The sequence below is a fragment of the Agelaius phoeniceus genome, chromosome 5, assembly GCF_051311805.1.
Source record: "Agelaius phoeniceus isolate bAgePho1 chromosome 5, bAgePho1.hap1, whole genome shotgun sequence".
NCBI classification, from domain to species: domain Eukaryota; kingdom Metazoa; phylum Chordata; class Aves; order Passeriformes; family Icteridae; genus Agelaius; species Agelaius phoeniceus.
This window is the reverse complement of record NC_135269.1, coordinates 71,965,352-71,979,461: the sequence shown is the minus strand read 5'-3', so window position 1 is coordinate 71,979,461 and position 14,110 is coordinate 71,965,352. Positions and strand designations below refer to the sequence as shown.

General features: G+C 47.1%; 1 protein-coding gene across 1 annotated transcript in view; it reads right to left on the bottom strand.

Annotated features, from left to right (window-relative positions):
• The window catches only part of EXOC4 (exocyst complex component 4), a 365,227-nt gene that overhangs the window by 58,855 nt on the left and 292,262 nt on the right, over positions 1-14,110 (bottom strand). The window contains exon 13 of the mRNA XM_054632077.2: positions 3,629-3,784. Within this exon, the coding sequence (XP_054488052.1) occupies positions 3,629-3,784 (156 nt within the window). The remainder of the gene's footprint in view (positions 1-3,628; positions 3,785-14,110) is intronic.

Genomic DNA, 14,110 nt, shown 5'->3' with positions numbered 1-14,110 from the left:
CCAAATCCCAGTTCCAGCAGCAGAGGCTGGCTTTGCTTCTCTTCCTCCCCTCACTGTTGTGGTTTGGAATGGGAGGAAATCCAGTTTGTTTTGATCTTACAACTTTTTTTCTTTTAGTTTTTAATAAAAAAAACTTAAAAAAAAATTTTCTTTTTTTTTAATAAAAAACTTTTAATAAAATATTCTTTGTACCCTTTTAAAGTTTTAAACCTACTTTACCTTTCTCCTAATCCCATCTCACAACATGAAAGAAGTACACTAATAATTAACCAACACCAAAGCCCACCACACTCATCAACACATTAGTTAAGAAATTTTAAAAGAGAAAAAATCTTGAATTAGTGAACTACAACCACTACACTCACCAAGCTCTAAAATGCCCCAGCAGGCCCCTCTGGCTGCCCATTCCCACTGGAATAATAATAATAATAATAATAATAATAATAATAATAATAATAATAATAATAATAATAATAATAATAATTCCCAATTAATGGGAAATTCTGCTGGTGCCTTCTGACATCTCCTTGCTCAGGAGACAGCCAGGGGTTAAGACAACAAAATCAATCTCTGTCCACAGGCTGAGGATTATTTTGTACAAAGATTTTTTTTGTTGTTTGGATTCTTTTTAGTGAAACAAATGAGTTACAGGAAAGCTGGGGAGGGAAGGAAAGCTGGGCATGGATCTCTTCTGCTGCCACGGGACAAAAACTGCTGGTGAACTTTCAGGATTTGTTTAATTTCCCAATAATTATAAAGGGATGCTGCTGAGCAATTCCACACCCAAAAAAGAACATTTCCCCAAATTTCATCAGGCTTGAACCTTCTTTTCTAGGAAGGGAGGTGTAGTCCTGACCTGCCAGCCAAGAATTAGGGCCCATGAACACCAAATACTGAAATTTTAAGTATCTTAGAGGTTAAATGATAATAAAATGAGCTCTCATTCTCTGCTAACCAAGGATTCCACAGGAGCTGCTTCCCTCTGCACTGTCCAGGCAGAAATTATTCCCAATTCATCAGCAGTGCCAAGAGAAAGAAGCAGCAGCAGTGAAGAAATCTGTTGAAATCATGTTCCTTTGTATTAGGAGAAAAGGCTGAGAAAAGGCTGCTTAAATGGGAAGAGGATGACAAAAAATTGGACAAGCAATTAATTTTATTTTGAAGCTTTCAGGAGGGATCTATTCAACCACCACCCACCCATGCTGGAGGAAGTTTCTAAGCCATCAGTTAGCTAAATCTGGCCCAGACCAATTATTATGATTTAAATTAATGCCACAGGAACTGGGGCTTAGCAGATGATGCCCTGTGCAAACAGACACTGAGAAAAGATCTTTGTCCTGAACCTGGGCTGAAAAAAGCCACAGCACAGGAGCTTTTCCCAGGAAATTCAGTGTGGGTGACTTAAAGTCCTGCCATTGGAGCTCCTCTGATCCACAAAATACTTCAATGAATGGCCAGGAGGATGGAATGAATGGAATAAAATGCACATTAGGATGAAAATGTTGCTTCTGTCAGCATCAGCCATCTGTTTTTGCCTGGCCAGGAATTCCCACTCGGCCAGCAGAGCCCATTGGAGCTTTGCTATCCCAAAATGATGGATCAGGAATCACAGGGAGAGCCAGGAGGGGCTTCCCAGGTGAGGAAATGAAGGATAAATATGAAAGTAGGAGAGGAAATGAAGGATAAATGTGAAAGTAGGTGAGAGCTGAATCCATGAAATTCAACTCAGGAACTGCACAGAGACCTCAAGGGCTCTGCAGGCTCCCCCTGCTCCCCAGGGATGTTTTAATCCCTGCCCAAGCTGCAAACCCTTCTGTGACCCCACAAATCCCATCCTCTCCAGGCTGCAGCCTCCCTGTCACGGGGCTTCCAGGCAGGGAAGGAGGAAAATGACAATCTGGGCAAATTGGACTTGTTATTTTCAACAGCTTCTCCTCCTCCTCCTCCACTTTCACAGCCAAGTGCCAATCAAGGAAGTGATGAATAGGGATGGGAATGTGCAGCCTTTGGAATCTCACAGGAGCTGAGCCATTCCCAGCGTGCAGGGAAAGGGAATCTGCTCCTTCCAGGCTTCCACTGGCATGAAAGGTTGGAACAACCTGGTTTGGGCACACAGAGTTGTCCCCAAAAGAATTCCTGCTGGGAATGTTGGAATGTTTCATTTGCTTCCCTGAGTTAGTGCCTGGAGTTGGGATGGAGGGGAAACTCCACCAGGTCATGGCTCAAATTAAAGATTCCTTTGACAGATTTTGGGAATTAAAGATCCCTTTGACAGATTTTGGGAATTTCTTCCCAGTACAACCATCTGGCCCCTCCTTTAGGTCAGAAAATGCTGCTCCCTTCACCACGTGGGTGAGCAGAGCAGTAACCAGCAGGACAAGGATTTGGGTGGATTCAAAACCAATTTCCTTGCCCAATCCCAGGCACTTCCCTGAGCTGAATCCCAAAGAGAGCTCCCAAATGGCTTTGTCAGAACAGCAGAGTGAGCAGAAATTGCACCAGGAAAAGCTTAGCTTGGATATTGGGAAGATTTCTTCCCCCAAAAGGCTGCCCAGGGCAGAGGTGTAGTCCCCAGCCCTGGAGGGATTTAAAGCCATGTGGATGTGGCACTTGGGGACAGGGTCAGTGGTGGCCTTGGCAGGGCTGGGAATGGTTGGACTGGCTGATCTCCAAAGCCTTTCCCATTTCCCAAATGATTATTCCATGATTCTCCTGTGGACAGGGCAGCTGTGAAAATGCTGTGAATCCGTTCCTGTGATTTGCTGCTGCTCTCCTTGAAACCCTTTCCCAACTTCCCACTGTTGGGGAAGATGAAACAGGAAAGCCTTATAAATATGATTGTCTGGCAAAAGATTTTGGGAATATGGAAACTATAAGCGAGATTGAAATGAAAGCAAGCTCTGAGATCCCTCAGTTACTGAACAACTGGAAAACAATGGCATGGCCAGCTGAAGGTGATCCCCTTTTGATGGAACAACACCCTCTGCTTGCAGACAGCTCCAAGGGGCAGAGCAGACCCTGCCAGCTTGGCAGAAGGGGCCCAAAGAGGAGTTTTTAGGGTTTAAAATGTAATACAGTATGGTAATGTAGTGATTCTTATAGGCTGTATGGAAATGTAATAGGATTTGTATCTTGTACTGGATTGGTCAGTGAGAATCAGAATATTCAACACAGAAAAATATTTATGGTATTGGAACGGGAACCTCGCTCTCTTACCCTTTTACTCTCTTACCTTTTTTACTCCCTTACTCTCTCACCCTCTCATCCTCTCTGCCCCTCTCTTCTCTCAGGCCTGCTCTGAGCTGTGGCTGGCAGCTCCCAGCAGGGCCCTGCACCCAGGCCCTGTGCAATAAACCCCAAATCCCAAAAGGCCCCTGCACCCAGGCCCTGTGCAATAAACCCCAAATCCCAAAAGGCCCCTGCACCCAGGCCCTGTGCAATAAACCCCAAATCCCAAAAGGCCCCTGCACCCAGGCCCTGTGCAATAAACCCCAAATCCCAAAAGGCCCCTGCACCCAGGCCCTGTGCAATAAACCCCAAATTCCACCACCTGGCTTCAGAGATCTCTTGTCTCCGTCCATCCTGACCGTGCTACCCTCTGATGCTCTGACATCCCACCATTTTTTACCTTATGAAATCCTCCTCCTCCTCTCTCTTGGGCCTGAGCTGCTTGGGCTGAGCCATGCTGCTCCAGTTGGGCAGGGATTTCAGGAGCCTGCTGATATCATCATCCTTGGCCCAGGAGGCGCTGATCACCAGCTTCTCATCCGACTGCACGATGGTCCTGCAGGGAGACCAGCCACAAACACCTCAGGCAGGAGCAGATCCTGCTTTTAGGGACATTTCATTTAATTCTGTGCCATTGATTTCATTCCATATCACACACATGGGGACTGAGCAAAGGATCAGTCCTGAGTGAGGAAAGGATCCATACACAGAGGGACAGCAACACGGGTGGACAGGGTGGGAAATTCCCTTAAACACACAACTCCTGCTGGACTTTGAGACATCTTCTAAGGGAAAAAGGGGCCATTTTCCTAAATTCTGCATGCCTGGGAATTCAGTTTGGCACCCAGCTGGAGGAGGTCACCCTGCACTGGTGCCTCCATGGATCATTTCCCTCTGGGATCTCAGTGGAGCTCAGCAGGCTCTGCCCATGGTGGGGTCAGTGCCAGGTGGGACCAGCCCAGGACACCTGGATGGGAGCCACCACCTCCCCCCACAGCCTGGGGACCAGGGCTGAAGCGAGGAAGGGGAATGAAGAGTCCAGGATCTTCTTTCCAAGTCACCCAAAGCATCTCCTGATGGAGATTCCAGCTAAATCCTATGCAGGAAACTGAGTCAGGAACTGCAGCGGGTTCCAATGGGGAAGAATTTCCCTGTTTTGTGTTTTTGGCAGGGTAACTGATCTGAATTCCTGCCTGGGAATTCCAGGAGACAAGTGGGATGCTGTATTTGGAGGAGTCAATCCAGGACCTTCAAGATTGTCATTTCCACCCCCATCCATGGGCAAGGACAAAATTCCACCATCCCAGGCTGCTCCAGCCCCAGTGTCCAGCCTGGCCTTGGGCATTGCAGGGATGCAGGGGCAGCCCCAGCTGCTCTGGCAATTCCAGCCCAGCCAGGAATTCCTCATTGCCAAGATCCCATCCCTGGCTGCCCTCTGGCACTGGGAGCCATTCCCTGGGTGCTGTCCCTGCAGGCCTTGGCCCCAGTCCCTCTGCAGCTCTCCTGGAGCCCCTGCAGGCCCTGCAATGTGCTGGAAGCTCTCCCTGGAGCCTTCCCTTCTCCAGGGGAACATTCCCAGCTCTCCCAGGCTGGAATGGACTGGGCCAACAGAGACTCCCCCACACCCCCTGACAGGGACCTGGCAGAGCCATTCCAGCCACACTCTCCCAGCTCCAGGCTGGAATTCTGGGGCAGAGGTGAGGTGCCAGCAGCATTCAGGTGGTGATCTGGGGAATAAATAGAAATAAAAACAACAACACCCCGAGCATCTGCGTTTTGCAAAGGAAAACAGCAAGAAAGGAGCCAGCTCTGATCCATCCTGAGGAGAACAGCTCATTTCTCATCCCACCCTTTCCCCATCCACCAGGAAAACAAGCTCAGCTCAGGAACCACACAGGATTTGTGAAAATGAATTTGTCACATGCGCTTACAAACAAATTTTCCTTCCCTCTGAGTTTCACGTTCAATCTGTCACACACAAAAGGCTGAGTTTTGTTTCCAGCCACACAAGACCTCAACATTCCTCTTTGGCCTTCTGCTGCTGGGGGGGAGGTGGTGTTTTTCCACTCAGGAGAAAAAAAAAAAAAAAAATAAATAAAAAAAGGTCTTTTTCACCCTGGTGAAAACTGAGGGGGGATAAAAGAGCTCCACCAGCAGCTCTGACATCTGAGATGGAGAAAGGGGGTTTGATGATCTCTGGGCACTGCTGTGCCAAGGCAAGACAACAGTTCCAGGAACACACCAGCCACGGCTTTGTCCTCTGCACATTTAAATGACTGCAGTAATACTCTCCTTCCCTTGGGAGTCTATTTCACACTTGAACAAATCCAACTCTTGGATAAAGAAACTCCTGATACCGAGCTGGTGTTTTATTTCCTCAGTTTCATCCCATTACTCCCTGTTATTTCCCTCTCAGCTCAGCTCTCTCCAAGTCCACTGTTTGCTCTCTTCAATTATTTCCAGCCTTATCGTGGCCCCTCAGACACCCAGGGCATCTTTGGGAGGGTCCTGATGGAGTTACACAGAGCCACTCTCTGCTTTATGGTCCTTATTATCCTCAAAAATCCCAATTGTTCATGGAGTCAGTGCTGGGGAGGGTGTTGGGATGCTCTGACAAGCTGCAAACTCAGCTTTTTCCAGGGTCAGAGTTTTCCAAGAGCCTAATGCAGGATTCCTGCTTTCCTCACTTATGGATGGTGCCCAGGAGTTACACAGAGCCACCTCTCTGTTTTATGGTCCTTATTATCCTCAAAATCCCAATTGGTTGTGGAGTCAGTGCTGGGAAGAAGTGGGGGAAGATGTTGGGATGCCCTGACATGCTGCAAACTCCGCCTGGGGTCCTCCTTTTCCAGGTCAGAGTTTTCCAAGAGCCTAATCCATGATTCCTGCTCGCCTCACCTTCTGGTGGTGCCCATGAATTACACAGAGCCACCTCTCTGTTTTATGGTCCTTATTATCCTCAAAATCCCAATTGTTTGTGGAGTCAATGCTGGGGAGGACGTTGGGATGCCCTGACACGCTGCAAACTCAGCCTGGGGTCCTCCTTTTCCAGGTCAGAGTTTTCCAAGAGCCTAATGCAGGATTCCTGTTTTCCTCACTTATGGATGGTGCCCAGGAGTTACACAGAGCCACTCTCTGTTTCATGATCCTTATTATCCTCAAAAATCCCAATTGTTCATGGAGTCAGTGCTGGGAGGATGCTGGGATGCTCTGACAAGCTGCAAACTCAGCTTTTTCCAGGGTCAGAGTTTTCCAAGAGCCTAATGCAGGATTCCTGCTTTCCTCACCTTCTGGTGGTGCCCATGAGTTACACAGAGCCACTCTCTGTTTTATGATCCTTATTATCCTCAAAATCCCAATTGGTTGTGGAGTCAGTGCTGGGAAGAAGTGGGGGAAGATGTTGGGATGCCCTGACACACTGCACACTCCGCCTGGTGTCCTTTTTCAGGGTCAGAGTTTTCCAAGAGCCTAATCCACGATTCCTGCTTTCCTCACTTATGGATGGTGCCCAGGAGTTACACAGAGCCACTCTCTGTTTTATGGTCCTTATAATCCTCAAAATCCCAATTGTTTGTGGAGTCAGTGCTGGGGAGGACGTTGGGATGCCCTGACACACTGCAAACTCCGCCTGGGGTCCTCCTTTTCCAGGTCAGAATTTTCCAAGAGCCTAATCCACGATTCCTGTTTTCCTCACTTATGGATGATGCCCAGGAGTTACACAGAGCCACCTCTCTGTTTTATGGTCCTTATTATCCTCAAAATCCCAATTGTTTGTGGAGTCAGTGCTGGGAGGAGATGGGGAGGATGTTGGGATGCTCTGACAAGCTGCAAACTCAGCCTTTTCCAGGGTCAGAGTTTTCCAAGAGCCTAATCCAGGATTCCTGCTTTCCTCACCTTTTGTGGTGCCCATGGGACCATGAAATCCTGGAACGGTTTGGGTGGGAAGGGACCTTAAAGCCCATCCAGATCCAGCCCTGCCGTGGGCAGGGACACCTCTCACTGTCCCAGGGTGCTCCCAGCCCTGTCCAACCTTGGACATTCCAGGGATCCAGGGGAGCCCTCTCTGGACAAGATCCATGGATCCACTGAAACCAGCGAGCTCCAAAGTAATCCATGGAACAGCCCCAGCACTGCCTGGATCCCTTGGAATTACATCCTCACTCTTTCCCAGGGTTCCAACACCTCCTGATTTTTACTGGTGTTGGTTTTACCTCAACCACGCCCTCATCAAGAAGATGCTGAAGAGGGTGGAACAGCCCCAATCTCTTTTGGACACCCAGCTTTTCCCAACTCCTTTTGGACACCCAGCTTTTCCCAACTCCTTTTCCCCACATTTTCTTCCCAGCTTCTCAGCCTGTGTTCCCCCTCTGTACCTTCAATCCAATTTGTATCCTTGAGTGAATTATCCCAGGACAAGCTCAAAACTCTTCCTTCCACCCCAACTCCCCCAACCCCAAACTGCTCCATGATTTTCCTGCCGCTGCCATAGGGAGCTGACCTGGGCTGGATCCAGGTGCCCACCAAGCTGCTCCATCCTCCCCAGAGGAAAGAATGAGGAAAAATGATGGGAAAACCCCTTTTATTGTGGAGCAGACGCCATAAAATATGGAATATCAGTCTGGGACAGCTGTCCTGGATACATCTTTCCCAAAATCTTTCCCATTCCCAGCCTGCTGGTGAGTGAGGGACAGCCTTGATGCCATGGCCAAAATCCTGGTCTGTGTCACACCTTCCCAGGTACCAACCCTGCACTCTGAGGAATCATTTCTCTTATGGGAAATAATATGGGAATACCCCTGGACACAGCTGGGGGGCCTTGGCTTTCCAGCAGGAAACATCTGGAAGCCACAGGGGCTCACTGGGCTCCTCTGCCTTGTGCCAGGTGGATTTTTGGATGATTTTCCCCTCTTCCCACGGCCAAGGTGATGTTTCCATGCTGAGCTTGTGCTACCAAGGGTTAAAAAGCAGCTGGGCCAGGCACCCACAGCCTGAGGAGACACCTCTGCCCCAAAAAAAAAAAAAGAGTCAAAAAGGCAACTTAAACCCCAAAAGTTCATGGAAGGAGGGGAAGATGCCACTAAGAAGCAGCAAAAGTGAGTGGTAAAAGCATTTCCTGGGGAATCAAAAATTCCTGCTTGGCTGCCCCATTTTGGCTGAATGAATCTGCTCTTTTTCAGTAAAAAAGGGGCTCAGATTTATTTTGCCTGACTGGAAGGCAGGAGGGGTTTCTTTTCTTCACCATTTTGAGTGATCCAAGCTTGGTTATTTCCCATTTTTTTCCCCCAAATTTAGCTGAGAGAGTTCAGCCAAAGGAGGTCGGTCACCAGAATCTGCCTCCAGAGAGGGAGCTGAGCACCTCCAGATGATTTCATCACCTTTTAAACTCTCTGAACCACATTTTGGTGATGCCCATCTCCTTCTAAAACTAAAAAGGCTCATTTGGGTGAGGGATTCCTTTACTCAGAGCCTTCAGAGAGGTTCCAAAATGAACAAGGTGAGGATGAAGATGGGGAAGAAGGGGGTGGGCGCACAAGACAGAGCTTGGAGTGGAGAACAAAATAAAAACATGCAACTTCAACGTGGACATGAATAATACTGGAAAATTTATGTAGAAAAACACGTAGAGAGATTAATTTTTGCATTTGAGGCAGCAAATTCTGTTGGAGAAGGGTGTTGACAGAGGATTAAAAAGAAGGGCTCACGTTCAGGGCAGCAACTGTGAACTGGGCAGGTTTCTCCTTTCAGTATGCCCAAAAACCCCACAAAAATGGTTTTATACTCAGGTTTTTAACACAAAATGGTTCCTAACTCTGGAGTTGAGCTGCTCTCCTGGAAATCTGCTGGAGACGGGGGTTGGACACGACTGGGAAGTGCTGCCAGCACGGCAGGAGGTTTGGGGGCTCCATCTCCCATTTTATTTGCATTTTCAGCCCCAGCTCCTCATCAATTAGTCAGAAATCAAGAGCTGACGTTTGTAAACAGTTTGGGCGGCAAACTGGAATTGGAATTTTGGACAGAAATGCGATTTGCAGGAGGCACCTCACCTACGCTAAGCTTCCAAAATTCGTCAGCAATTAACACACGAGAGCTGCTATTTTTATAGGAGTGTCCAATCCCATCCAGCCCCCTTGGGGTTGATGTTTTTCTTTTTAAATCCCTGGAAAACACGAGCCAAACGGAGCTCCGACGTGAACAACCTCAGCTGTGCATTTCCCAGTGCTGACGTTCCTTCCTGAGCTGTTCCCACAGAGAACTCCGGATCAAATCCTGCCTGGAGGAGCCTCCCTTTGGGTGCTTTTCCACCCACATTCGCTCACATTCCCCCTGAAGGAACAAATCCCACAACAACATCTCTCTGCCTTCCCAAATTCTCACTCTTGGCCAATCCCAAGAGCAGCTTTGCTGGGTGGGATCCACTCCCAGCTCCCAGGAGTTAATCCTGATTTTAATGAGCTGTAAATAATCCTGACTCCATCGCCTTCTCAGGACTTCTGCTGCTCACAGTGACCCTGAGATGCATTAGAGAGCCTCTATTCCCAGCCCATCAGTCAAAGAAGGAGTCAGGATTCTTCTGTTCTCAGTCTCAAGGTTGTTTATGATTTCTAATCTATAAAATTCTTTCTCTGGCCTGCTGAGGTCTGTTCAGCAGGCTGGTCGGTGGCACACTGACTGCCTCAGAGGCAGTGTTACCTTTTTATACTAAAAACTACCTGTACAATATTTACCATAACTTCCCAATACCTATCCCCTGTGTTATGGCTGTGAGCTTCTACCCTAAACCAATCCAAAAGTGCCACCATCACAGCAGGAGATGGAGGCCAGGAAGAAGAAGGAGAAAGGCTGGACACACCCGGATCCCTCCATCTTGCCTCCTGAACCCCCATTCTAAAAGCCCCAAAAATCTATTTTTCACCCCGTGACAAACTAATTATTATTCTACTTCGAGTTTGGTCTAAGTCTTTCTAATTTCAGCTTGCAGATCCTCATATAAGGTTGGTAATTTTTTCCATGGGTCGTAATCAAAGGCACAGGGGTGTCTTGGGCTCTGTGCCAGGGTCTCTGAGCCCCCTGGCAGGGGTTTGAGCTATCCAGGACAGCCAGAGGGATGTCCTGAATTCTGCCAACAGCAGGATTTACCCATGCCAAGAGCCCAGGGAAAACCCTGGAGCAGAGGGCAGGGCTGTGTGGAGCTCAGGTCCCTGCAGAGGGCACAACATCCCCGCGGATGGAGGCGGGAAGGCTCCGCTCCCCTGCGCTCCCGGGGATGGATCCGGGTTTCTATTTCAGTCCTCTGCCAGCAGCAAAACCAGAACGTTTCCTGTTTTTTCCCCTCTCGCTGCAATCAGGAGATGGCCAAATTAGCGTTGTCCTAATTAGCCCTCAGCAGGTGCCAAAGCCAGGAATGGCAAAGGAAGGAAGGAAGGAGCGTCAAGTTCAAGCCAAACAAATCAAACGCATTGTCTGGGTCCAGGCAGGGAAGTTTTGGGTGAAAAAAGGAGGATTTTGGACAATGGCACACGAGCAGTTCCCGATTTAGGGGGGTGTTCAGGCAAAGTTTAGCCTCTGCTGACTGCTATTGTCAATAATAATAATGATGATGATGATGAGGCCGTTCGCCGGATGAAGTTTTTCCTGAATAAAATCAGGCAATGGGAAGTAATTTCTTGGTCAGGAAGCACAAGGGCTTTTTCAGGCTCAATAGCCGTGGAGGGGATGATGTAGAGCAGCTATTCCAGCCCACATTCCTGCAGCATCTTGTAGTGGTTTTTAATGGAATTATTTATCCCCACGGGATGAGGCGCGATCCTGGTTTTCCTGTCCAGGAGCGCTGTTTTACAGATGGATAACTGGGGTGTCCTTAGAAGTTATTTATTGATATTCACCCAGGAAATCTCTGATAAAACAAGTATTTGAATGGTTTAACCCAAACACGTCCATGGCCAGTGGGTGCCCCGATCTTCCATGCTTTGGTTGGGGAATGTTAGGGATGGATGATCCCAAAATGCCAGTGGGACAAGGACGGAGGATTTGGTGACTCCCTGTCAGTTTACAGAATTGTCCCAGGAAACTTTCACCAAACCCAGTGTGTGGATTCCTGTGGTTCCTGATTCCTAAGATCACTGAATAATTTAGGTTGGAAAAGACCTCTAGGATTGAATCCAACCATTCCCAGCGCTGCCAGGGCCACCCATGTCCCCAAGTGCCACATTCACAGGGCTTTAAATCCCCTCAGGCATGGGGACTCCACACCTGGGCAGCTCCTTCCAATGCCTGACCAACATTTCAGGGAAGAAACTTTTCCTAATTTCCAATCTAAATCTGTCCTGGTGCAATTTACGCCCATTTCCTCTCATCGTGAAATTCCTAAATCGCCATGAGACCTGAATACCCAAATCCCAACAGAACCAATTCAAATAAAGCTGAATTCCTTGAAAACGTTCAAATGAAGAATCTGAATAACTTTACCAGAGAACAAAAGGCACATTCAGCCATTTATTTTTAAAGAGGACACTTTAGACTCTCAGTGGCCAACTTGAGGTCACGTTTAATAATGGAATCATGGAATGGTTTGGGCTGGAAGGGATCTGGAAAATCATCTCATTCCACTCCTGCCATGGGCAGGGACAAAATTTCACCATCCCAGCCTGCTGCAAGTCCTGTCCAACCATTCCTTCCTTGGACATTCCAGGGAGCAGCCCCAGCTGCTCTGGCAATCCCAGCCCAGCCAGGAATTCCTCATTGCCAAGATCCCATCCCTGGCTGCCCTCTGGCACTGGGAGCCATTCCCTGGGTGCTGTCCCTGCAGGCCTTGGCCCCAGTCCCTCTGCAGCTCTCCTGGAGCCCCTTCAGGCCCGGGAAGGTCTCATCCTGCCTAAGGGAAGAACTGGAGTAATTTCTAAGCACTACCACCACTGCTATCCCCATCAAGACCCTAAACCACTCTGTGCTGTGGATAAATCCACTGGGAAACCACAACTCCTCGTAATTCCACTGACCATCATTACAGCTTTTTTATCCACAGAAGGGAACAGCCTCAACCATTCCAGCAGAGACAATTGAAGAAGCAACTCCTGACCACTGCTGCCAGAACAGCTGTCCAAGGCTGGAAATGGGGGTGTGTGTTCTGTCCCCATCTGTGGAGCAGGTATCTCTGTTCATAGGGCAGTTTTTTCTTTCTCTCTCCCACAGCCAATCCTCCCTGCAGGAGATCTCTGCTGTCCATGGCCACTGAGTGTCCCTGCAGGGCTGATCCAATCCCATCATCCCATGGGGAGATGCTGCATTGCCCAGGGGAGGAGCCAAGCATTCCTACCTGGATCCAATCTGAGCCTGGCACAGCCCAGCAGCCTTTGCCCAGTGCATTGCCAGAGGAGCAGCTTCTGCTGCCCTGCATTGCCAGAGGGAGCCCAGGCCCATCTCCAGCAGCCCTGGAGCTGCAGAGGAAAACTCCCCCCTTGTGCAGGATCCCTGCTCCAGCAGAGCCACAGCTGGCACTGCAGGAGGGCTGAGCCCCCATGGGATGGGGCTGGGCCACCCCCTGGCACACAGGGGGCAGCTCCTGCTCTCACTCTGACAGTGGGCTGGTTTCTTGTTTGTACTGTTACATTTGAATTTTTAGTTTTCCTCATATATAACTCTTATTCCTGTTCCCATATCTTTGCCTGAGAGCCCCTTAACTTCAAAATGGTAACAATTCAGAGGGAGGAGGTTTGCATTTTCCATTTCAGGGGAGGCTCCTGCCTCCCTTAGCAGACACCTGGCTTTTCAAACCAAGACAACAGCCAAGCCCAAAGAGCAGCAAGAGGAATGGTGGATTTGTCTTTAGAAACAAGCTCTGGGTCTGCTTGTGGATAAAACCAGCACCGGGAGATAAAAAAAAAAAAAAACAATGGGAAGGATTCCACTGATTGATGAATGGAAAAAGGTATTTACTTTAACAAATAAACTTTAGGTTTGCTGATATATGAAATTAGACATTGAAAGATGAAAGAAGCAATGGGGAAGAAAAACCCATAAATTCCATAAGAATTAAAAATTAAAAGGGAGGGCTACACATTAGAGGGAAATCTCTGCTATCAGGTGTTTTGGGAAGTCTGAACCTCTGAAGTACCTCAGAAACAGGGAAAAAGAGAAGAGAAAAGCTGCTGGGAAATTGGAATAAAAGGGAGGCTGCGTCCTCCAAAAATTTGAGATCCCAGGGGAATGCCCCATGGCCTCTCCCATTATTATTATTAGATAATAATACAATATATTTGTTGTCATCTTATTGCAAAAGTTCCATACCTTGATGATTTCTCATGGGCAGTTCCTCACAGCACAACCAACAAACTCCAACTCTCTCCTCCCCCAGCTGACCCACTCTTTTATAGCTCTCATCATCATTGGACACAGCTGTGGCCTGTTAAGGGCAGGCCTGTTCCTAATCTTTGGTGATCAGTACAGCTGCAACTCCTCAGGTGTGAGAGGAGTTCTGCATTATTTTTTTCCATTCTATCCCTCCACAAATATTTATAGAAGAATTTATATATTTATATTTATATAATATACATTTTTATAAATAAATATATCTTTTATATATTACCTATATATTATACATAATATAATATATAAACATGTATTTATATATTATTTATATGTTATATATAAATATACTGTATTTTTATATAAATATATATTTATTCCAATTTTTATATATTAATATAATTAAATTTATATGATTTATATTTATAATATAATACTATTATATTATAAATTGATTATTTATATTTATATTTATATTTATATTTATATATTTTATAGTATTTATATTATTTATAGTATTTATATTTATATTTATATTGTTTATATTATTTATATTTTTATATTTATATTTATATAATAT